This window comes from Babylonia areolata, chromosome 9 (genome assembly GCF_041734735.1).
Source record: "Babylonia areolata isolate BAREFJ2019XMU chromosome 9, ASM4173473v1, whole genome shotgun sequence".
In the NCBI taxonomy this organism is placed as follows: domain Eukaryota; kingdom Metazoa; phylum Mollusca; class Gastropoda; order Neogastropoda; family Buccinidae; genus Babylonia; species Babylonia areolata.
In genome coordinates, this window is record NC_134884.1 from 14,342,716 (window position 1) to 14,367,810 (window position 25,095).

General features: G+C 41.7%; 2 protein-coding genes and 1 pseudogene across 2 annotated transcripts in view; 2 read left to right on the forward strand and 1 right to left on the reverse strand.

Annotated features, from left to right (window-relative positions):
* The window catches only part of LOC143286079 (lon protease homolog 2, peroxisomal-like), a 28,945-nt gene extending 19,293 nt beyond the window's left edge, over positions 1-9,652 (reverse strand). Inside the window, exons 1-5 of the mRNA XM_076593648.1 lie at positions 9,520-9,652; positions 5,800-5,893; positions 4,642-4,840; positions 3,888-3,997; positions 2,826-2,978 (exon numbers count right to left, since the gene is read on the reverse strand). Coding sequence (XP_076449763.1) covers positions 2,826-2,978; positions 3,888-3,997; positions 4,642-4,840; positions 5,800-5,893; positions 9,520-9,626 — 663 coding nt within the window. The 5' untranslated portion in view covers positions 9,627-9,652. The remainder of the gene's footprint in view (positions 1-2,825; positions 2,979-3,887; positions 3,998-4,641; positions 4,841-5,799; positions 5,894-9,519) is intronic.
* A 271-nt stretch (positions 9,653-9,923) lies between these two features.
* LOC143286080 (uncharacterized) lies at positions 9,924-25,072 on the forward strand. The gene is made up of 6 exons (XM_076593650.1): positions 9,924-10,096; positions 13,156-13,851; positions 14,339-14,638; positions 14,986-15,156; positions 15,727-16,197; positions 18,382-25,072. Exons 1-6 carry the CDS (start codon positions 10,073-10,075, stop codon positions 18,664-18,666), a joined length of 1,947 nt encoding a protein of 648 aa, XP_076449765.1. The 5' UTR covers positions 9,924-10,072; the 3' UTR covers positions 18,667-25,072.
* LOC143286255 (5S ribosomal RNA) lies at positions 10,880-10,998 on the forward strand (annotated as a pseudogene).
* Positions 25,073-25,095: the final 23 nt, after the last annotated feature.

Genomic DNA, 25,095 nt, shown 5'->3' on the forward strand with positions numbered 1-25,095 from the left:
TTGTGAGATGATGCATGGGGCTCTTCGTTTTCCCACACCTTGAGACCCAGACACAGTGAGAGTGCTCCAATATGCACAGGACAGGAATCAGACCCCTGCCCCTGCCTGCCGGAGTCTGCACTAGTGCCTGCTGGAGTCTGCACTAGTGCCTGCTGGAGTCTGCACTAGTGCCTGCCGGAGTCTGCATTAGTGCCTGCCGGAGTCTGCACTAGTGCCTGCCAGAGTCTGCACTACTGCCTGCTGGAGTCGCCTGCTGGAGTCTGCACTAGTGCCTGCCGGAGTCTGCACTAGTGCCTGCCAGAGTCTGCACTAGTGCCTGCTGGAGTCGCCTGCTGGAGTCTGCACTAGTGCCTGCCGGAGTCTGCACTAGTGCCTGCTGGAGTCTGCACTAGTGCCTGCCGGAGCCTGCATTAGTGCCTGCCGGAGTCTGCACTAGTGCCTGCCGGAGTCTGCACCAGTGGGTCACGGTTAAGTATGTGTAATTAAACTCCTGTTTTCAGGGAGGACAGGGACAGCAGTTCCCCATCAATGCAAAACAAGTTTGTTTTCAAAGAATATATTTTGTTCTGAGTATTCAATGATTCATTATCCCTCTGGAAGCAAATTCTACATCTTTTCATGAAGATATACACAAGAACATAATATTCTGTCTGCACATACTATCAAAAGAACACTAAAAGACACAATATAGATACATGTATACAAAGCATCACAAAAGCACACATATCACAGAGGCACACATATACCTAAACTAACTAGATATACATACAATAATGCAAAAACCAAGGCAGCCTAGCCAAACATGGGAAAGACAGCGAGCCCAGACAGACTGGTATTTAGAAATAGAATTTTGTTAAAAGAAAAATTCCTTTTTCATTCTCTTGAATAAAAAGAAAAAAATCAAACCTTTCCTCTAAAAACAGAAGGGAAACTTCTAGAAACTCAGAAACATTGTCAAACCTGACTTCTAATCTGTTCATCCTCAGTTCACCTCAATCACTTTGTTAAACAGTGTCCTCAGCTCACCTCAATCTGTTCAAAAGTGTCCTCAGCTCACCTCAATCTGTTCAACAGTGTCCTCAGCTCACCTCAATCTGTTACAGCTCACCTCAATTTGTTAAACAGTGTCCTCAGCTCACCTCAGTCTGTTACAGCTCACCTCAATCTGTTAAACAGTGTCCTCAGCTCACCTCAATCTGTTCATCCTCAGCTCACCTCAATCTGTTAAACAGTGTCCTCAGCTTTCCTCAATCTGTTACAGCTCAACTCACAATCTGTTCACATCTGCTCACCTCAGTCTGTTACAGCTCACTTCAATCTGTTAAACAGTGTCCTCAGCTCACCTCAATTTGTTAAACAGTGTCCTCAACTCACCTCAATTTGTTAAACAGTGTCCTCAGCTCACCTCAATCTGTTACAGCTCACCTCAATTTGTTAAACAGTGTCCTCAGCTCACCTCAATCTGCTACAGCTCAACTCAATCTGTTCAACAGTGTCCTCACTCACCTCAGTCTGTTACAGCTCACCTCAATTTGTTAAACAGTGTCCTCAGCTCACCTCAATCTGTTACAGCTCACCTCAATTTGTTAAACAGTGTCCTCAGCTCACCTCAATCTGCTACAGCTCAACTCAATCTGTTCAACAGTGTACTCAGCTCACCTCAGTCTGTTACAGCTCACCTCAATTTGTTAAACAGTGTCCTCAGCTTTCCTCAATCTGTTAAACAGTGTCCTCAACTCACCTCAATTTGTTAAACAGTGTCCTCAGCTCACCTCAATTTGTTAAACAGTGTCCTCAACTCACCTCAATTTGTTAAACAGTGTCCTCAGCTCACCTCAATTTGTTAAACAGTGTCCTCAGCTCACCTCAATGTGTTACAGCTCACCTCAATCTGTTAAACAGTGTCCTCAGCTCACCTCAATCTGTTAAACAGTGTCCTCAGCTCACCTCAATGTGTTACAGCTCACCTCAATCTGTTAAACAGTGTCCTCAGCTTTCCTCAATCTGTTACAGCTCAACTCACAATCTGTTCACATCTGCTCACCTCAATCTGTTACAGCTCATTTCAGTTTGTTAAACAGTGTACTCAGCTCACCTCAATCTGTTACAGCTCACCTCAATTTGTTCAACAGTGTCCTCAGCTCGCCTCAATTTGTTAAACAGTGTCCTCAGCTCACCTCAATGTGTTACAGCTCACCTCAATCTGTTCAACAGTGTCCTCAGCTCACCTCAATCTGCTACAGCTCAACTCAATCTGTTAAACAGTGTCCTCACTCACCTCAGTCTGTTACAGCTCACCTCAATTTGTTAAACAGTGTACTCAGCTCACCTCAATCTGTTACAGCTCACCTCAATTTGTTCAACAGTGTCCTCAGCTCGCCTCAATTTGTTAAACAGTGTCCTCAGCTCACCTCAATGTGTTACAGCTCACCTCAATCTGTTAAACAGTGTCCTCAGCTCACCTCAATCTGTTAAACAGTGTCCTCAGCTCACCTCAATCTGTTAAACAGTGTCCTCAGCTCACCTCAATCTGTTACAGCTCAACTCAATCTGTTCAACAGTGTACTCAGCTCACCTCAGTCTGTTACAGCTCACCTCAATCTGTTAAACAGTGTCCTCAGCTCACCTCAATCTGTTACAGCTCACCTCAATCTGTTAAACAGTGTCCTCAGCTTTCCTCAATCTGTTACAGCTCAACTCACAATCTGTTCACATCTGCTCACCTCAATCTGTTACAGCTCATTTCAGTTTGTTAAACAGTGTACTCAGCTCACCTCAATCTGTTACAGCTCACCTCAATTTGTTCAACAGTGTCCTCAGCTCACCTCAATCTGTCTCATGAGGAGGGGCAGGGCTTTCTTGAAGCGCTCCGTCAGGTCAATGGCGTCCAGCACCTGAAGCTTCTCTGCGTACGACGCTTTCACCATGGTGCTGCAGATGTCTGGCAGGTGTTCGCTCGGCAGGCTGGCCAGCAGTTTCTGGGCAATCATAGTGTCAGTTTCTTCATACAGGAGTCAGAGCAAGTGGACTGATGCATATATGCTACACAACAATTGCTTTAAAAAAAAAAAATTAAAAAAAAAGGAAGCAGATGCCTGACCTATGCATGGACTTCCTTGTCAAGCCTTGGAAGCTTTTCAAATTCTAAAAAATATTTATGTGTATTGTAGTAACTTCCTTTGAACTAAGAGTATCCCCCAAAACGGAGTATGGCTGCCTACATGGCGGGGTAAAAACGGTCATACATGTAAAAGCCCACTCTTGTACATAAAAGTAAACGTGGAAGTTGCAGCGACACGAACGCAGAAGAAGAAGAGGAACTAAGAGTTATCTCCCTCTGTTGTTTTGGTTAACCATTTGATAATCATAATAGTAATACTGCAGTATATACACAAATATATCAAAAACAGTAAACAGAAAATAAGACAATTACAACCAAGCAAACAAACAGATAAGAAATAGAATAAAACAGAAAGATACACAGAAGGCAAATAATTGAAACGAAACAAGATTAAAAACAATTTAACATCAACAACAGAACTAAAATGGGAACAGCAGCAGAAGGAGCAATGATAACACTGATAAAATTCTAGACTAGAGATTACAATGACCATTAAGATACCAAAACTGGAAATTAATAATAAATGTGAGGGTGTTGTGTTGTATGGCGTGGTGTGGTGTGGTGTGGTGTGGTGTGGAGTGGCAAGGTGTGGTGTGGTGTGGTGTTGTGTGGTGTGTGTGTGGTTGCTTGTGCGTGTGTGCGTGTGTGTGTGTGTGTATGTGCGCGCACGCGTGCATATGTAAGACAAAAGACATACTTTCTGAGATTTAAAAAAAGCTGTTATCAAAATCTGGAAGCGGACAACTACCCCCCTCCAGCCACTGACCTTGAGGCTGGACACCACAGGGATAGAGGTATCCAGCATGTCCAGCAGTTTGGCTGCCTGGTCACGGAAGTTTTCCGCCAACGCTGACAGCTCTGAGTTCTCCAGCTCATCTAAAACAATCCACACCAGTAACAAACACACGACAGAACTTGGAACTCAGGTCATACCACACTAAACAACTTGAAACACAAGTCACAAGCACATGATACAGCTTGGAATATAAGTCCCCTCCATGGTGCCTCCATGAAACTGAACATGCATTGCCTTGTGCAGCACTGCACTGCAATGCACTGCATTGTATTCTAAATTACATTGTGTTTTGGCCCAACGCCTGACTTATACCAGAGACTGACATAAGCTTACAGCTGGGCCAACAGCAAAGTGAGAGCATGATCAATGGTTTCTCCACTGAAATGGGACTTCATTCAGAGCTGTCTTTTGTGAAGGACTATGACTCCTCAACCAGAAGGCAAGACTGCACTGGCTCTAAGTGTTGCAGCCTTGGAGGTCCAGTTGGCCTTAGGGGACCATCCACAATGCCAACTGTCCGAGAGCCATCTTGGCAGAGCGAGTAGGGAAGTAACTTGGGCAAGATGGTCTCCATTATGATCAAATTCTAGCTCAGGTAGCCAGGACAGCAGCTGCCTCCTCTGCTGTTCTGATGGTCATAGTCAGACATGACTAACAATCATACATTGTATTACTGTTTGCACTGAACAGCGAAGACGAAGAACAGCACAAAAGGACTTCTCACCTGCATCGTCTCCAGGCAGTTTGTCCAGCTGGGTCACTATGGCAACGGGGTAGGGGTTTTCCTGCAGCAGGGTCTCCAGACGGAAGCGGCAGATGCCGGTCACCAGAAGGGTGTAGGCTGGCCGCGGCCAGTTGGTGCCTGTGATCTGCACCACCACTGCTGCCGTGCCGATTGTGTGGATGTTGGACAGGTCTTCCTCCTGGTACAGTACAGTATAGTCCATAATATTACATTCTTCATGCATAGTGACACTGTGTGGAGTGATGGCCTAAAGGTAACACGCCCGCATTGGAAGCCAGAGAATTTGAGCACACTGGTTCGAACCATGGCACAGTCGCCAGTATTTTCTCCCCCTCCACTGGACCTTGAGTGGTGGTCTGAAAGCTAGTCATTCGGATGAGACGATAAACCGAGGTCCCGTGTGCAGCATGCACTTAGCGCACATAAAAGAACGTACGGCAACAAAATGGTTGTCCCTGGCAAAATTCTATAGAAATACCCACTTTGATAGGAAAAACAAACAAAACAAAAAAACCACCTGCAAGTAGGAAAAAAATGGGTGGCGCTCTCAGTGTAGCGATACATTCTCCCTGGGGAGAGCAGCCCAAATATCACACAGAGAAATCTGTTGTGACAAAAAGAGTAATACAATATAATACTACACAGAAATTGTACAATATTATGCGTGCAGTGCATATTATTATCTATATATGTTGTGCAGCGCATGCTACATACCTATACATTGTACAGTGCATGTATTATAATATATACACACATTGTGAAGTGCATGTTACACATAACTGTTCATCTATACAACTATACATTGCACAGTGCATATAAAATACCTATACACTGTACAGTGAATGTATCAAGTACACACATTGTGAAGTACATACTACACATATCTGTTCATGAGCATGAGGCCTTACACAGAGTTTAAAAGTTGGTGCAGAAATAACAAAAGCAATCATGTTTTGCTGCTAACCTCCTTGTTATTATTACTATTCATTTTTTATCAGCATCAAACGAAAAAATGTCCACTATTTCTCCCTGCATGTTCGATAATCATGATGAAGGTATGCATGACTTTCTTAGATGTGGTCTGAGGTGAACTGATATGATTGGGTGTGAAGTCATTTGATCTGATCTGACACTGACCTCATGAGGCTGATTGGGATCTTTCGGGATGACGCCAATCACGGTGCTGCTCAGTGTGTTGCGGCCCATCAGGCGACCCTTCACCATGCTCATACTGCGAATTGCAAAAACAATAATAAAGTAATAACAATGATGATTATGATGCAAAAGTTGATGATGACAATTATGATAATAAATGTACTTTTTCAGCCACAAATCTTGTGTGAAGACAAATCTCAACCCTTTTACAAGCATGCATTACCTAAATCATTGGGGGAAAAGACTTAACTTATAAATGCCAGAGATAGAAAACTGGAAAAACCATACTTCGAAAGAGAAAGTGGAGGGGGGGGAGCTATTTTGGAAAAAGGTGGGTTTTAAGGCCAGACCTCAAACAGTACAGAGATCTGAGGATCTGAAAAGAGCTTGTTCCAAGTGTAAGGTGCAGGGACAGACAAAGAGCAGTGACTGACTGTGGAGTCTTTGAACATATGAATATGGAAACAGAGGGGATCTGAAGCTGATCGTAGAGTGAGATGGGGTGTAGAGGTGAAGGCATTCATATAAACAGGGAGAGACAGATTTGTTAAAATGCATTAAAGACAAATCGCATTTTAAACATGCTGCTGCTTTATCATATTTACACCACATACTTCCACAGATGAAAAAGAAACACGTAGATGATACAAGTCATGACGAAGATGATGCAAGGCTTCTGGCTGATGTTGTACCTGTGCCATTGTTTATCTTTTGTTCAATGTTAGTTTGTTCAGCCAATGATCAGATTGTGTGTGTGTGTGTGTGTGTGTGTGTATGCACGTATGTGAATGTGTGTGTGTGTGTGTGTGTGTGTGTGTGTGTGTGTGTGTGTGTGTGTGTGTGTGTGTGTGTGTGTGTGTGTGTGTGTGTGTGTGTGTCTGTCTGTGTGTGTGTCTGTGTGAGTGTGAGAGAGAGAAAATGAGAAAGACAGAGACAGAGACAGAGATAAACAGAGACAGAGACAGAGAGAGAAGAAAGAGACAGAGACAGAGATAGAAAGACAGAGAGAGAGAAATTGGGGGTGAGTGTGTTGACATACACACGTGTGCACACACATGCCTAGTCTACGAGATATAAAAAAAAGAAGAAGAAAAAAGCAGTAAGCTTAATTTTGGTTTAGAACACATCTGTCCAGGTACTAATTGTATATATCTTCTTTGCATTAATCTAAAAAGTTATAAAAATGAACTCCAATAAGATAACCTAATTTAATAGTTTGAAGCTGACTCAAGAACATTCTGGTCAAATTCTTTTTTTTTTATCTCTTTAATGTGGCTGAACCAGTTTTGATAACAAACCAATAAAAGAAAGTTCTAGAAGCACATATGAAAAGCTGCAGATGAAGAAAACCTGCAACTTTAAACCTTTGTTGTGTATCCATGTATGTTAAAAACAAATCTATTCATTCCTCTTTTTTGTGTCCCATCACATATCCTTTTGCTAAAAAAAATTCTGACATTCTTAAAACAAACTAGTGTTGCAATTACCCTTTATAAAAAAAAAAAAAAAAAAAAAAAAAAAAAAAATATATATATATATATATATATATATATATTTGTATTTGTATTTCTTTTTATCACAACAGATTTCTCTGTGCGTCGCCATACTACAGCGCCACCCATTTTTTTTGGTATTTTTTCCTGTGTGCAGTTTTATTTGTTTTTCCTATTGAAGTGGATTTTTCTACAGAATTTTGCCAGGAACAACCCTTTTGTTGCCGTGGGTTCTTTTACGTGCGCTAAGTGCATGCTGCACACGGGACCTTGGTTTATCGTCTCATCCGAATGACTAGCGTCCAGACCACCACTCAAGGTCTAGTGGAGGGGGAGAAAATTTCGGGGGCTGTGCCGTGATTCGAACCAGCGCGCACAGATTCTCTCGCTTCCTAGGTGGACGTGTTACCTCTAGGCCATCACTCCACTAATATATATATATATATATCTGGTTAAGGGTCTGATGAATTAAATGTTGTTTTTAAATGAACTGGTGTAAAAAGATGGATAGGCAGAATGAGAAAGTATACACACTGGCCCTTTGAACACACACACACTGACAAATACACAGAGACTGATACACACACACACAAATACACACACACACGTACACACAGATACACACAAACAGAACTGATAAGCTCATCCTAGTTAATTTGGTCCTGTGTATTGACAGATATTTTGTCCTGGAGACACTGTCAAGAGTGTGGCTATGTGGCTAGTATGGCATACCAAAAGGCTCATTCCTGTTTTGGACAACAGGCATGGCTGTACACTTATTAAGGTGAAACTAAAATCTCTCTCTTGAAATACACACACACACACACACACACACATTATATATATAAATATATATATATCTATATATCTTTATATCAATACATATATATACATATCTCTCTCTCTTTATATATATATATATCTATATATATCCTACCTCTTCTCCTATTCTTCAAGCTGCTATATTGTTTTTGTTGTTTTGGCTTGATCCTAAGAGCTGGTAATATCATACATCACAATGTTTTCCACAATCTTACTAATGCTAACAGTCTCAGGGAGAACACAGAAGATGTAAATTAGGAACAGACATGGACCAGGCACTGGTTCCAGAGGATAGCTAAGGAACAGCAGGCACACAGTCCACAACAGCAGCTCTGCAGCAGTCTTGGAGGAGACCCCCCCATCCATCCATCCATGGAGTGAGGAAAATCAGAATTATTTGTCTTCTTTCTAAAGGAGAGAAAACCATGTCAAAGTGGGGCCTTGATTCATGATGACCAGTGAACACAGGATCAGAAATCCAATACCTGACAGATTCTGCCATGGTACCGACCCAAAAGCCTTTGCAAAGTGATATAATTTGGAGGTCTGACTGTTTTTCATTCTCAAGACAACCCCAAAGCCTTTGCAAAGTCCACAATCTAGATGCCTATCTTCCATTCTCAAGGTATTCTGTAAGCTCGTCAACAAACTCAAAGGATCTGTCTTGCAGGATCTTCCATTCCAGAAGCTGTGCTTCTGGTCACAAATGATTACATGACTTTCAATAGATGGTCCCATCCCCACATCTACCATGCAGAATGTCAGAGATGCAGATGTATTTTTCCTATTTGTCATACAGAAGTGGGAGCTTGGCTCTTTGTAAGAACCTGATGATGCTGGTGAACGACTTGGACATCAGGTCACTTGTGATGATGATGGCTACTGTTTGCTGGATGTGTTCCATCCCCTTTCATCCTTTTGCAGATAGTCTTCCATATAACACCCCATCCTCGAATCATGGCCTGGCGAGAGACAGGTAAGCTATCAGCTGCACGCATATTGCCAGCTTTGTACGTTCTGACATACAAAGGCTACCATACTGTTTGCTTCCTCCTTTCGTGTTGATGTTTGAGATGGGGGGGGCGGGGGGCTGTATTTGAGGTCTTTTCATAGGATGAGTGACTTTTTTTCCCTACCGATTGAACTCACCAACAGCAGACATTGTCCTGTGTTTGACATTGAGACAGAAACGCTTGTTCATTGTTGACTGAGTAGCGTCGTCCTCTCTAGTTAAACTGCGACTGTACAAACCGTTGATAAACAGGTATCTTGAAGGCCAGTTCGGGCCAGTTAAAAAGTAGAACACAGTGCATGATCATCTCACACAATTTTTGACAATATAATGACCACCACAACAAGCATAAGTAAACACAAAGAAAAAACTTACTTTTTTAAGCTCTTTACGGGTATACGCATTGAAGACCCAGGCAGAAGAACATTGTCAGCAACCAAGAGAAGAGGTATTCTCTTCGGAATAGATATCGTCGACGCCATGTCTTGTTTTGCTTTTGGGATCTTGCATGAATGAATGATGGGAGAGAACAGATGAACTTTGACCTTTTGGTTTCGTAACTTTGTCTCTATTGACCCGTTTTGACAGTTTCTAAATATAAGTATAATTTTGAAACATATTTTTTGGATTTATTTTAACGTAAGCCTAGTATTTTGCTTTGATTTTAAACCACCCTGTATCTGAAACCATCGTTGAGTGACTTTTAAAATATTGAGGAAAAAGTATCGTCTGCTACTGTCTTGGTACTCCAAACCTTAAAACTGAAACTACAATGTCACATGATCCAGCCAAACAAACCGAGAAAGAAAGGACGCAGACGACTGATCCAACGGGTCAACGCGTGTTTTTGTTTAGTCATCTGTCCTGACGCATCGGGTCATCACATCTGATATCTATCTCCAGAATGCAGTGACGAAATTCAGCGGCAATGGCGTCTCGCTTGCCAACAGAGGTAACTTGTTAAAATTGTATGATTTGCATGCTTTGATCTCCGCGTCTTGAAAAGCGTGTCGTGTTTAAGGACTCAAAGAAAAGACTGTTTGGCAGACGACCAGTTGCGTACACAGTACAGAGCTCTGAAATGCTCACGTTCGCATTAAGTAAACATAGGCCTTCCTTTCATATTATTTATTTACTGATTTTTTTTTTTTTAACCAGAACTAAGCTGGGCCGTGTTATGTAACCACACGCTTCTTTTGTGTTCTCACCTATCAACTGATCCATATGCTGTATATTAAGACTGGTAGCAACTAAATGATAAGAACAGGTGCCAGTATAACAACTTGTATTTATAACAATAATGATAAGAAGTTGTAATGATAACAGAGTTTTCTCTGTCTCCTCTTCGACCCTCAACTCCATAAAGATACATTGGGGCATTGCACAGAACTTTTCACCAGATTCCTCTTGATCTGTTGGTTGTGTGTCAGAGCCTGGGTCTCTGCAAATGATTTTGCTGTCCATTCTGCAGTGTTGTCAGTCCATTAGTTTTTGTCTCTACCTCCATGTCTCTCCCTGAACAGTTCCTGGAGGATTGTTTAAGCAAGGTCATTTGATTTTATTATATGGCGACACCTGCACAGCTTTCTTTTCTTTTCTGATGTCAGCAGATCTTCTTGAGGTCCAATGTGCTGCTGATGGTTTGGTGCATTTGTTCATCGGTCATGTGGTCAGTGTATCTGATATTTAGTATCTTGCGCAAACACCACATTTCTGTGGTTTGAATTCTTCTTTAGTGATTGGCCATACCATGTTGAAAACACAGGTTCTCGATCGATCACCAAAGTTGAGTAACATTGGGCCTGGTTAGTACTTGGATGGGTGACCGCCTGGGAAGACCGGATGCTTTTGGCATTTCTTTACAAACGAAAAGAAGAATTCTTCTTTCCAAATCTATAGTGAGGGCCCATTATCGCATGCATACATGATACAGGAAGATGGAATATGGCCAGTGCACGCAGTAGTCTGATCTTGTGTTTCATAGAGACGTTTTGTCCTTCCATATCAGTTTCAGTCTGGACAGTGCTGATGTTGCCTTTGCTACCCTTAAAAGGATATCTGGTTCAGATTCTTCATTGCTAATGATGGATCCCAGGAGGATGAGCTGCTGAACAGTTCATAGTTTCTGTCCCTGGACAGTTATATCAGCAGTGATGGTGGTGTTGTGGCTAGCCATCAACTTGGTCTTTTGAGCGCAGATTTCCATGCCATATGTTGTCAATGTTTCATCCAGATTTTTAATAAGCTGGGCAAGTTCATGGTCACTACCTGCCAAGCCATTGATGTCATCTGTAACTGTGAAGCAAAGGTTTGTGATGGTTCTACCTCCAGTGCTGACTGTGCTGACATGATCTTCAAGCATGTCAGTCGTGATACTTTTCAGGAATATGTTGAATAGCATGGGAGACAGAAGGCAGCCCTGATGGACTCTATCTGAAGTATGAAGTCACTCACCAATAGCACCCTGTGTGAGTACCTCACTGGCTGCTTTGGAGTATAGTTGCTGGATGGTGTTGATAAGCATTTGCCCATTGTTGATTTTTTCAGTCACCCTATCATCACCCTCCCCAAGGCAGGAAGCACAATGGACCACATTAACAGAGCTAGTGGATATAAAAAAAGAAGATACTGTCAATGAGATTCAAAACTTCTTATTCTTAAAAAGTTTAAATTTTCAATGTCCTTGCCTTATTCAATGTCCTTGGCCAGTTATGTAAAGTAATTTTGATATGATATTATATTTTTGTGCAGTGGTAATGGTCACATGAAAATGTTGACAGTATAAAGTATCGCATACACTTATAAACATATTGGAAACTTAACATGATGTGTCAAATAATAGTTATTGAACAATTCTATAACCAGTTCATGATTATAACATTAAAAGAAAAGTTCTCTGTCTCTATCTTACCTCTCTCACACTGGCGTGCCTATGTGTGTCTACACACATGTGCACATATACACATGCACACACACACACACACACACACACACACACACACACACACACACACACACACACACACACACACACACACACACACAGTAGATATATTAACATCCCAACAGAAGAAAGAAAATGAGCATTCTGTAGAGTGATGAAAGATGAGCATCTTTTGGATGGTTGTAACAGATACACATGATAAAGACTGGACCTGGTAATGAAGGCACTAACAAACAAAATATCTTCTGCTATCCCAAACCTACACAGTTTTTGATAAGCACCGTGCAAGTAACTTGATTTGCCATGACAATCTGCTGCAGGGTTTGTTTTTGAATGACTACGCATAAAAAGAAATAGGAATGGTATTGGTATTGTTTTGTTTGGGTTCAGAACAGGAAATTTTGTGCTTTTTAACCACATGTTGTTATTGTCAAATTCTCATGACATTCACATGATTCTGAGTCACGCAGACACACTTTGTGTCACACTCAGACACAGACACAGACATACACTCACACACACACACACACACAAACACATGCACACACACACACACACACACACACACACACACACACACACACACACACACACACACACACACACACACACAGATAGGTGCATAGGGCACACACCAATAGGTGCATGCACACACGCGCACACACAGAATGTTTGTGTGTGAGTGTGTCTTTGTGTGTGCATGTGTGTGTGTGTGTCACTGTGTGTGTGTGTGTGTGTATGTGCATGTGTGTATGTGTGTGTGTGTGTGTATGTGATGTCATGTAAAGACGTGTTTACTTTGTATTGCCAAAAATTGGATGATTGTTTAAGAGGTAGGCTAATATTTTTCTGTGTACATATCATATAGTTTTTGTTTTTTTTAACATCGTTACAGCTGATATACGGCCTCCATGGTAAACTTGGCTCCATACATCATGAAACATCCAAAACAAAATAATGTATGCCTTGAATTAAAAAATGTTTTCTTTGGGGTTGGGATGGAGTCCAAAGGCAAAGAGAGAGTGGTTCAGTGCCTGATAAGTCTTGTGCTTTGTCATTGTGTGCAGGTGGTGGCGCATATACTGTCCTTTCTGGGGCTTTCTGACCGTAAGGAAGCTGCCCTTGTTTGTCATGCTTGGTATGAGGCAACTCTTCACCCTCAACTTCAGCGCAACATCATTGTGAATTTCTCTTATGAGAAAACGGACGAGATCTTGCAGAGCTTTCAACACAGGCGTCTGACACACTTAGCTCTGTCACACTTTGACAACTCCAGTGTGACGAAAAATGCTATTCTCAGAACGTGTGAATTAAGATCGGATGATTTGCGCAGTCTGTCACTAAAGGACTCGAACATTACTGAATTGACTTTGGTTGAATTGTTGTCCCGTTGTCCACAGCTGACCTCAATTGATCTGTCAGGGTGCAACTCGCTCTTCATGCCAGGGACTCTGTTTAGCAATCAGGAGCACATCAATAAGCTCCGTGAAGCCATGAAGAATGTGACAGAGCTCAACCTGTCATCACTGCGCTACCTTTCAGACAGTTGCTTCAACCGTTTAGCGGGGTTGTTTCCCAGTATGGAGAAACTAATCCTTGCTTCTAGCCAGATCACATTCAATGGCCATGCTTACTATTCTTCTAACGCATCTGCTTTTGACAACTCAGCGGTCTTCACCTTTCAGTGTCTGGAACACTATTTACAGAACAACGTCAGTCACATTAAAGCACTGAACCTGAGCCGCACATCTATTAGCAACCTGGTAAGTAACATTTTTCTTGTGTCATCATGATACAGAAGAATATATTTAATTGAAACTGGATCATACAGTTGAAGCCGGATGTATTTGATCATTTCTACCAAAATCTACAAAAAGAACACCAGAATGTTTGTTTTGTACTTTTATATAAGATTCTGCTTATTCTGTTACAATGGGGACATGAAGTTCTTAGCTGTTTTTATTCATTTATTTGTTAATCTGTGGGTTTTTGGGGGTAATTTTCAGAAGTGATCATAGGGAAACTGATGTCGATGATCAGAAGTAGTGATTCAGTATAAGTTATAACTACTACCAGATACAGCAAAGGTTGTTATGTGTTGAAAATTCACATACATGCGTGCAGACTTGCTCACTCTCTCTTTCTCTCACATGATATACACACATACATATATGTGCATGCATACTTGCAAATATAGATTTACACACATATACATGCACTGTTAATGGTTCTCTCTCATTCTGTGAACAGCATTTAGGACAGCTGTCATGCATCAAAGATCTCCATTTAGAAGAACTGATTCTGGTGGGATGTCGTGATGTGGGCAACGAGGGAATCAGTCAGCTGTGTCGTCACCAACTACACCTCAAGCATTTGGACATCAGTGGCTGCTTTGACCTTTCGAATGCTGCCCTTGCCAACATCACAACTTATCTCACTTCCTTGGTAACACTTCGTGCCAACAAGTGTCGGCAGCTTACAGATTCGTCCATCGCCATGCTCAAGAACCTCCGGCATCTAGAGACTATAGACCTGTCTGAGTGTTACGAGGTGAGCGCAGGATCCACATGTGGTCAAATGCTGTCTTAATTTTGTATCGCCAAGCTGAATGATAAAACCACTAGCAGTATAACATTATGTTACTTCTGTTACAACTACAGCTGCTGTTGCTGCTGCTGATAATCATCATCATCATCATCTTCAGTTCATCATCTTTATTATCATAATCGTAATAATAGCAATAAAATAAAGAACATTTTTCAGTTGCCTAACGGGAATAACCCACAAAAGCCTTGACAGTTTGCTGTTCAGAGTTCTTCATTTACTTTTCTGTTTTTGTGTGAATTACATTTTTGTGAAGTTGATGTTGATGATGACAATGACGATGACATTGACAGGTGACCAGCACAGGGATACAGAGGGGGCTGTGTGAGGGGAACCTGATGAGTCAGATGACCCACCTGAACCTGTCATGCTGCAGTAAGCTGGACAACACAGTGGTGGTCAGTCTGACCCAGTGTCTGCCATTCCTCCAACACCTCGACCTGGGATCCTGCTTCCTCCTGCAGGTCTGACATGCGGGTGTGGGTGGGTGGTGGATGGGCATGGATTTGTGTTTGTGGAGGTGGAGGAGGGGTGAAAGGAGTGTGTGTGTGTGCATGTGTGTGTGTGTGCGCGCGCGCGTGTGTATTGTGGGACTTGAGAGTATGTGTGTATGTATGTATGTGTTTGTGTATACTATGTCTGTGTTGGAAGGTTGTTGGGTTTGATGTGTGTGTGTGTGATGATTACTTGGTGGGTGTGTGTTGTGTGCGCACATGTGTGTACAGGGTGTAGGGGTTGTTGGATGGGTAGGTGTGTGAAGTGTGTGTGAGTGCATGTGCTTGTGTGTGTGTCATTTCATATGAATGGCATAGAATGTATGAGTGTATGCCTGTATGTGGATATACATCCATGCCTCTGTGTGTGTGTGTGTGTGTGTGTGTGTGTGTGTATTACTTCATGCCAGTGCCAAGGAAGGGATGAGTGTATGTCTATGTAGGTACATGACAGCATGCATGTTACGTACCACTGTTAACAAATAATGAAGAAAAACTAAGGAAACCCACAATGACAGACCACTGTACTTACACTTACAGGACGTGTCGGTGCACATGATCTCCAGCACTCTGCATGGCCTGCGCTCCCTGCGGCTGGCTTGGTGCAAAGCCCTGACCGACCTCGGCCTTCTGGGCCTCAAGGCAGAGGGCATCTGCCCTATCCATGACCCCATCACCTCTGTCATGGAAGGGGAGTGCAGCTGTAGCCACAGGTCCCACACCCCCATCATCTTCCGCAAGCCCACGGAGAAGCTGCGGGAGAAGAGGGAGGCCTCCCTGAGGAAGATGGTAACTGACCTGGAGCAGACGGTGATTCCGGAGAACCTGAGTGTGCTGGTGGGGCTTCGGTGCCTGGACCTGTCGTCATGCCAACAGCTGACCGACCTGGGCCTGTGCGGCTCCATCAAGTTCCGCGAGCTGCGGGTGCTGAAGCTCAACTGTGTGCACGGGCTAACCGGGGAGGGGCTGATGGATATCGCCACCAACAACCCTGGCCTAGAGGAGCTTCAGGTAGGGGAGAGGGGAGTGTGTGTGGGTGGGTGGGGTTCAGGGAGGGGTGATGGAGATTGCCAACAACCCTGGCCTGGAGGAGCTTCAGGAAGGGGAGAAGGGTGTGTGTGTGTGTGTTGGGGGGGGGGGGTGCGGGGGTTGTTTGGGGAGGGGCTGATGGAGATCGCCACCAACAACCCTGGCCTTGAGGAGATTCAGGTAGGGAGAGGGGTGTATGTGGGTGTGGGGGGGTGTTCGGGGAGGGGCTGATGGAGATCGCCACCAACAACCCTGACCTGGAGGAGCTTCAGGTAGGGAGAGGGGTGTATGTGGATGTGGGGGGGTGTTCGGGGAGGGGCTGATGGAGATCGCCACCAACAACCTTGACCTGGAGGAGCTTCAGGTAGGGAGAAGGGTGTGTGTGATGGGGGTGGTGTGATGGAGCAAAGTGGGGCAGGGTTAACTAGTAACGTAAGACTCGAGACTGGTTTATTGTCTGTATACAGGTACAGTGACAGTAATTCATTGTTTGACATGTGCAAAAATAAAACACAATACAAACTAGTTAAAGCAGAGTAATTAAATGTGTGCCTTGAGCACTATTGTTGTCATTGGGAAGTCTAAACAATTCTGAATGGAGGTGTGGGGAAATTCTGAAGAAAACGGTTGAGGGTAAGCTGGAAAATGTGTTTACAACAAAGTAAATAGAATAGACATGGGGGAAAGAATCTTTACAGACTGGAGAATTGGGAGGGTGTGGTTAAGGGGTACAGGGCGTAATTAGTGTATAGTGTGGGGATGGAGGAAATGAATTTAAAACTGAGTTCAGGGTTGGATCGATGTAGATTGCTGGTGGAGGAAATTGTATAGAACAAGCATGCAAGAAATGTCTTAATAATAAAATTGGGTGAAGGGAAGAGTCAAGAACAGAATGAGAAAGTGGATGACTGCATACATAGGAGAATTTACATATAATGGGGAGAGGGGCAAGGCTGACAGAAATCATCACCTATGAATTATGTGCAAAAGACAATGAGGTGTAATACATTGTAATCACCACCAACAATTCATGTGTTGATTTAAGTTGAGGTTTGGAACAGTCCAGTGCATTGAATAAAGACGGAGGAGGAGTAATGTTCACACAGGATTAGGAGAGCATGTTTGGAGAATGAGGGAAGGAAGTCCATAATGGTGGGACAGAGAGAATGGGAGATGGGGGGAGAGTATGAATGGAATGGAGATGATGAAGAATCTGCAGGGAATGGGGTTATAAGAATGTATGATAGTCATGTCCAGCTATGACCATCAGAACAGCAGATAGGGCAACTTTCCCAACGTTCTGGGCGAGAATTTAATTATAGTGGGTAGTGTCTTGCCCAAGTTACATCACCACTCTCCTGGCCAAGAGGGTTTTTGGACAGTTGGCGTTCAGGTGGTTCCCAGAGGCCAACTAGCCCCCAAGGCTGCAGCACTAAGAGCCAGTGAAATTTTGCCTCCTAGTTTGAGAGTCATAGTCCTTCACAAAAGACTAAGCTGTAAATGACTTGCCATTGCAGTGAAGAAACCATTGATCATACAGCTCTCACTTCGCTGTTGGCCCAACTGTAAACTTATATCAGTCTGTGATATAAGCTGAACGTTGGGCTCAGGGTTAGGAGATTAAGAATATGTATTGGAAGGGACGAGAGTCTGTTACACAGTGTGTGATGGAGGCATGAACAGAAATGGTTGAGAAAGTGAACAGATAACCTGTATGTAAAAACTGTTATCTTTCCTTCCCCCAAGAGGCTGTGTTTACCTCTTTACCTCCCTATGGCTCACATAAGCTCCATAAAAGAGAACAACAACAACAACAAACACACACGCAAAAACCTACAGAAAAACATTCTGGGATTTATGATGTGACAAACCCATGTGTGTATATGTATTCTGTAATATCTTTGTTTCACACATATGTAAATATATTGTTTTGTGTACATATATTTTCATGATGGAAATCTGATACTGATACTGATACCATGATGGAACTTAAGTATCTTGTTAACACACAATTTATTACTATCCAAGTATCCATACTTTTTTCCGATACTTTGTCAGTAATATCCTGTTTACACACACACACACACACACACACACACACACACACACACACATTATTCTTCATACGTAAAGATACACACCTTTCCTATTCTTTTCCCCCCACAGCTTCAGCAATGCAGTCGCATCACAGATGCCTCCATCGATGCAGTCACGTCTCGTTGTCCCCGCCTGACCTACCTTGACGTCTCCAACTGTGATCGTCTGACTGACACCTCTCTCATCCATATGGGTGATAACTGCAAGCGACTGCGCCACCTGGACATCTCCTTCTGCTGTGGTCTCTCCCCACAGGCGGCGGACATGCTTGAAAATCGGCTGAAGGGTCTGACGTCATTTCTACGTCGCAATATTGGTATTTCCAACTTGGGGGTGCAGAATATCAAGATTTGACGGAGATTGTGATGTTTTCTCTTTGTCTCTTGTCTCATCTGCTGCTTTGATTCTCATCATGCGTCATGTTTTATACAGTTTCTCAAGTGTGTTTCTTGGGTCAAGGAAGTCGCATTTTGCACAGTGGGAATACTGTCAGTGTTCATTGTTGTGCTTTGTTGATCAGTTGAGACTTGTACTTTTCACAAAGGCAGTACCTTGTATCACCTTTTGCTTCATGGTGAGGAAATTTGTTTTATAGATCTTGCTTATTTTTTTAATTTCTTAAAAATAAGATACAATCACACATACACTTAGGCACGCACATGCGCACACACTCATATGCACACACATACATGTTTACCTGTGTGAATGCACATGTGCATGCAGGTGTATTTGTACAACTTTATACTCTCTCTCTCTCTCTCTCTCTCTCTCACACACACACACACACACACACACACACACACACACTCGCACACACACACACACCACACTCGCACACACATTCACACACACTCACTACACACACACACAGTCACAGACACACACGCACACTGTGCACACACATACAAACTCTCTCTCTCTCTCTCTGTCACACACACACACACACACACACACACACACACACAAGCTCAGTCTTTCTCTACTGCACATGTCTTTCTTTTCCTGTTTCCTCTAAAACTGTCCGTTCTTCAAGTCCCTAAATGAGGATGAATAAAAGGTTGATGATTAATCATCTAGTGTTGTGAATTATTAGCACAGGGACTTTGGCAAATGGTGCATGTAAGTATTTTGAGTTGTTGTTTTTAAACTGTTACCCAGCCACTCCCAAACACACTCACGCAACTGATAAAACATTGAGTACTTGTATATCAAGTGCTTTATTTGCTCTTTTTTGTTGTTGTTTTCTTTAAACTGCATTTCCTGATTTTTTGTGTGTGTAACTATATGAAGGGGTTTGTAATACAAAAAATCTGTTGGAATTTAAAACAAATGAAGACTTTTGGATGTCAGTCAAAGCTGAATAATTTCAGTAGAACACACTGTTTTTAAAAATTTGTAAAAAAACAACAAAATAAAGATGATTTATTTACAGTCTTGATACTTCATTATTTTCATAATGTGAGTAAAATCCAATATTTTGTTGATCTGATAAAATTTAAGATATCCTGTGCTGTTATATTTTTTCCTTGAAATGGCTGTCATTTTTCATCAAATTTTATTTGATATACGTTTTTGTTGTTGTTGTAGAGACCGCTTTTCTTGTAGCAGAGTCACTTTGGTTTACATTCATTCTGTGATTCTGTAGTTGAGTTGTTCTCCACAGTGATTCACTATGAACAAATTTCTGTCACTTTGTGTGTTTTGTTTTATGAACTTGAGCTCTCTCATGAGGAGAAAATGTATTTGTTGTGTTATGATCAGAGTTGTAAAGAAGATATGTAGAGATCTCCCTGATGGGATTTTTCATTGACTTTGAATACAGCATGAATGAGAAACAGGAGGCATAGTTCTAACACAATTTTAGAGAATGAAAATAGTTTGTTATAGTTTTAGAACACATGGTTGTACTGAATGCTTACTTCTTTCAACATTCACACAAAGGGAGGAAACATAGATCCAGGGCACTTTAGTTTGTAGTTTGCCTTGGCTGCTTGACAGTGTGGCTTTGCTTTGTGTTGTTGTTTGTGACATTTTCTTGACTTACATTTAACAGCACATACTTAACCGTGACCCACTAGTGCAGACTCCGGCAGGGGTCTGACATTCCTATGCTGTGCAAACTACTATCCGCCTTTGCGGAGAAAACAAAAGTAGTGGAGAGTGTCTTTTCCAAGCTACATTCCCACTCTCTCTCAGTCTGCCAAGAGGGTTTTAGGACAGTTGGTATTGTATTGATTCCTAAATGCCCACTAGCCCCCAAGGATGCAGCACTGAGAGCTATTGCAATCTTGCCTCTTAGTTTGAGAGTTATAGTCCTTCACAATATATATCCTTCACATATATATCATGTTGATTTTTAAGTCCTCTGTTCGATAACACATTGTCTTTGGGAAGGTGATGTTTGGAGTCAAATAATTTGTTCCGTTTGAATAATGTATTGATAGTTTTGTTTGATTGATAGACTGATCCAGTTCTTCAGATAGACTTATTCAGTTGATCATTTATTCTTCAGTTTTGTTCTGACTGACTGGTAGTTATGAAAGCATGATTTATCCAATCATTAGTTTGGCTGTGATTTCTTCCACTGTGTCAACCACTTTGTTTGTCTTAAAAAAAATCATTCTGTTGTATCTTCCATTTTCATGTGGGTTTTTTTAACCTTGAAACTCTTACACATTTTTTCTTTCTCACTGTCCCAGACTTGTTACAGAGCTGTTGTTGTTATTAGATATTATGATGTTACACATGGGAAATATCATTTCAGTCCAATGGCAGATTTTGAATGGTTGTGTCTGTTTAAAAAATAATATATCCATGAATAAATCTTGGTGATTTTTGTCCTCAGTTTAAAAAAAAAAAAAAAAGGAATGATCAATGCCAGATGCATGTCATAGCTCTAGTTTTTACAGTTGTAATACTAATAGAGATTGATTTTCTTTTCCTGTTTCTCCCCTCTCTTCCCCAGGTTTGATGGATGTTGTAGTTGGACTTGGCAGATTTTATTCTTATTTTTATGGTTTTTTTGTGTGTTTTTTAGCATATCCTCAGCCCTGATGTAGCTCTGTGTGCTTTTCCATACTATGAACAAGAAGATTAAGAATTTTTAGATTTATATTTCAGTTGTTTATTGATATTTGTTTAAACATTTTTATGTGTGAATATATATCTGTATGTTAACTTTTCTGTTAAAGTTTCATGGTTGAATCTGCCTGTAAACTCCTCACCAGAAGATGAAGAACACATGCAATCTTATCAACATGAAAAAAAATTACAAAAGCAAAGCTCCAGACTCAGGTACACCTGTGAGTGTTGTCAAGGCAAATTGAGACTCATCAGAAAACTGGAGGAGTGACCACTACAGGTGTGTCCATTGTTTGTGATGTTGGCACCAGTCCTGGCGAGCAAGCTGCTTTGTAGACAGGGGTCAGCTTGGAATCTTTTGTTGGACAGTGAGCATGGAGCTGGACCTCGTGCAGCAGATGTCTGTTTCGGTGGAGATGTGTGTGTTGGTGACTGCCCTGAGCTGTTGTTGGATGTGACTGGTGGTGTTTTTACAGACAGTAAGTGCCTGTTTTGCCCCCTCAAACAGTACAACTTTCACCGAATCAAGACCCAAACCCTGAAAAACTTAACCTTAATGACTTGTTTGCTAGTTGGTTGTTAAACTCCACTTTAAGCTGGTCTTGCCACGTGAAGTCTTCCTGCTAATACAGTGTCTGAACTTCTGGGTTTGATTCCCAGTCGCACCCATTCTCTCAAGTTTGACAGGAAAATCAGTGTCTAGTCATTTGGATGAGATGATAAAATGAAGTCCCGTCTGCAGTATGCTTTTAGCTCACTGAAAAAACAACAACAAACAAAAAAAAAATAAACCAACATGACAACACAAATGTTGTCCTCTGGCAAGTTCACTCTGATAGGAACACTAGTATAAATGCACTGAAGGTCTGCCTAAGCGCGTTGGGTTATGCTGCTGGTTGGGCGTCTGCCTAGCAGATGTGGTGTAGCGTATATGGACAAATTTGTCCAAACACAGTGACGGTTCCTTGAGAAACTGGAAACTGAAACTCAATCTGCTGATGATGGACAGTGATACCTGCAGAAGGCGGCCTACCTCCCGCACGGCTACACCTTGCTGTGTCCGTGCCAGGACTCTTCCTTTGTCAAAATGATCCACTTTCCATTGTGTAGCCACCATGATTCTGTACTTGTATGCTTTCTTATCAAGGGTACTTGCTGAGTAGTGTGAACAGCTGAAACTCCCTCCTTACACGAGCTGGCTACCGTTTTGCTTGGTTCTCTTTGTGAAAAAAATTTTTACACTGCAAACATTTGTCACATTTTTGTGCATTTAAATAAGAGTTTAGCTGGCAGCTGTGCAAAAGCGGATGATACATGCAAAATGTTCATTCTTTCATTGCAAAGCTATTTGTGCATGCATCTGCAAAGTTTTGTCTCACAGATTTCATGTGTTTAAAAAAATAAACATGACCAGGTTTGTAGAATATAGGTATTTTGCATGTGTTCCTGAACTTCTTGTGAGGAGTATAGTTTCAGAATGTATGAATGTATTACAAGGTATGGATGTATTTATGTTCATGTATTCATGTCAGCATATGTAGATGTTTACATGTTAAATTATTCATGTTTCAGTCTATGCATACACATGTTGATGCGTGTTTGAGTGTGTCTAAGTGTATGCATGTATTTATGTGTGTGTGTATGTGTGCATGCATTTATGCGTGCATTGGAAAGTGCACACATGCATAGATGTATGTGTGTGTGTGCATATGTGTGCATGTATGTATGTGCGCATGTTATTACTGGTTTTGCAGTGACTGTTTCTGAGTCATTGACAGTTAAAATGCTGTCCGGTTTTAACCTTGTTGTGAAATCCTTGGATGACTTACTCCAATTACTGGGACAGAAACATGATTTAATGATCCCATTTTTTAGACATTCCAGGAAACTTAGATGCATAAGTGGACTGTACACATGAGGTGTGATTTTTGAAATACATTCCAGGAAACACAGGGAGAGATGGACACATCTCAGTACACATATACAAGAGTTGGAATTTATTACCAATACAGTTGCATGACACTGTGAACATGTTTTTTTTTTCTTTGTACCTTCCAGTCAACAGTATATGATTTGTGTTGTTGTTGTTTTTGTTTCAAGGTGCTTATTGATAATGATCGGCTTCATTTAGAACAGTATGTAAATGTGGATTGGAGTAAGGGTACATAATGGGTAAATATCAGTGTTGGTAAGTGAGTGAGTTTGTGTGTGTGTTTGTTTGTGTGTGTATGTGTGTGTCTGTGATTGGTATGGATAGTTATTTAGCGCCTGTCCCCAGTTAGAGATTAAGCTCTAAAGACTTTACAAACCTAATTATTTGTTGAACCACCTACCTACCTGGGTTTGATTGAAAGCTGTGTTTAGGCAATCATCATTTTCTTTCCTGTGTCCCTGTGTCATTCAGTCAGGCTTCAGTCACACACACACACACACACACACACACACACACACACACACACACACATGTATCTTTGTATATGAGAGTAGATTTCAAAACGTACTTTTGCCAGGGAGAGCTCTCATGCTGCTGTGGGTTCTTTTACCCACGCTGACTGTAAGCTACACATGTGTGTGTGTGTGTGTGTGTGTGTGTGTGTGTGTGTGTGTGCACGCTTGGGGCATGTGCTGATGAGGATATTTTTACTCTTGCATGTGTGCTTTGAGAATGCTGTCCCCCACATTCCTGGCCCCATTTCCTGTGTGTGTAATTATGTGTGTGGTTGTGTGTTGTTGCTTGCTTGTTGTTCAGATTGCTTTGGACATGATCTGAACTGGGTCTCTCACGATGAATGGGAAAACTAACAGGAAAAGCAAATGAACACAAAAACATTATAGCGTGTATGCAATGTGTACCAGAAGTAAAGCACTGACCGCAGATTGATGAAAAGACTATGTGATCGCTTTGGCGAAATAACCATCGTCACACAGACTGACAACCTGGCAGCTTTTTGTTTTCCCTATCATCAGCATAGGACTATCTCTCAGGCACATCACTCAACAAGAACATCAAACACCTCATGTCAGGTTACTACAATGAGCACACCTTATGGTTCACTCTGTTTCTGTCAAATGTTATTCAGTGCACACTCCGTGACAGTTTATTTCTACCCTTCTCTTTCTCTTTGAATTTCAGTTAGAAAAAACAACGCACTATATTTTGTGTAACTAACCAAGTCTTTCACACGTTTCCCCTGTCTTTCTTCCAGCCTGCCCTTGAAATAAGTGCTTGGCCCTTTTAGTGTGCAGTATTGACAGTGCAGAGACTTAAATATGGGGTAGAAGTGTGTGTGTGTGTGTGTGTGTGTGTGTGTGTGTGTGTGTGTGTGAGAGAGAGACTAAATACCCATGTACATTTTATGGAAGGTTTTTTGCACAATATGCTTTTAATTTTGTACTGGTGTCTAAAAGCAGAAATGACAATGAAAACATGACGATGAAAAAATGATGGTGATGATGAGAACAGTGATCAAGGTAAAACTTAAAAAAGAATGTCAGTACATGGAAGAGGGATGCAACTGATACTGGTTTGTTCGTTTGTTTTGTGCATTAGCATATATTGATGACTATTAGTGAATTGTACAGTTTTTTATACACAAGTTGTTTCTTTTATTGAGTGCTGTGTTTATACATTTTTGGAAAAAAGAAAAAAAAAATCTTTTGTCAAGCAAGAAGAAGAAAACTGAAAAAAAAGGGTTTTGAGTA

What these genes read in the sequence shown, in the direction of transcription:
- LOC143286080 (XM_076593650.1), top strand. Translation starts at nt 10,073, where the DNA reads ATGGCGTCTCGCTTGCCAACAGAG. An exon ending in GCACATCTATTAGCAACCTG is followed by an intron (nt 13,852 to 14,338) that starts GTAAGTAACATT and finishes TTCTGTGAACAG; the next exon opens with CATTTAGGACAGCTGTCATG. An exon ending in ACCTGTCTGAGTGTTACGAG is followed by an intron (nt 14,639 to 14,985) that starts GTGAGCGCAGGA and finishes TGACATTGACAG; the next exon opens with GTGACCAGCACAGGGATACA.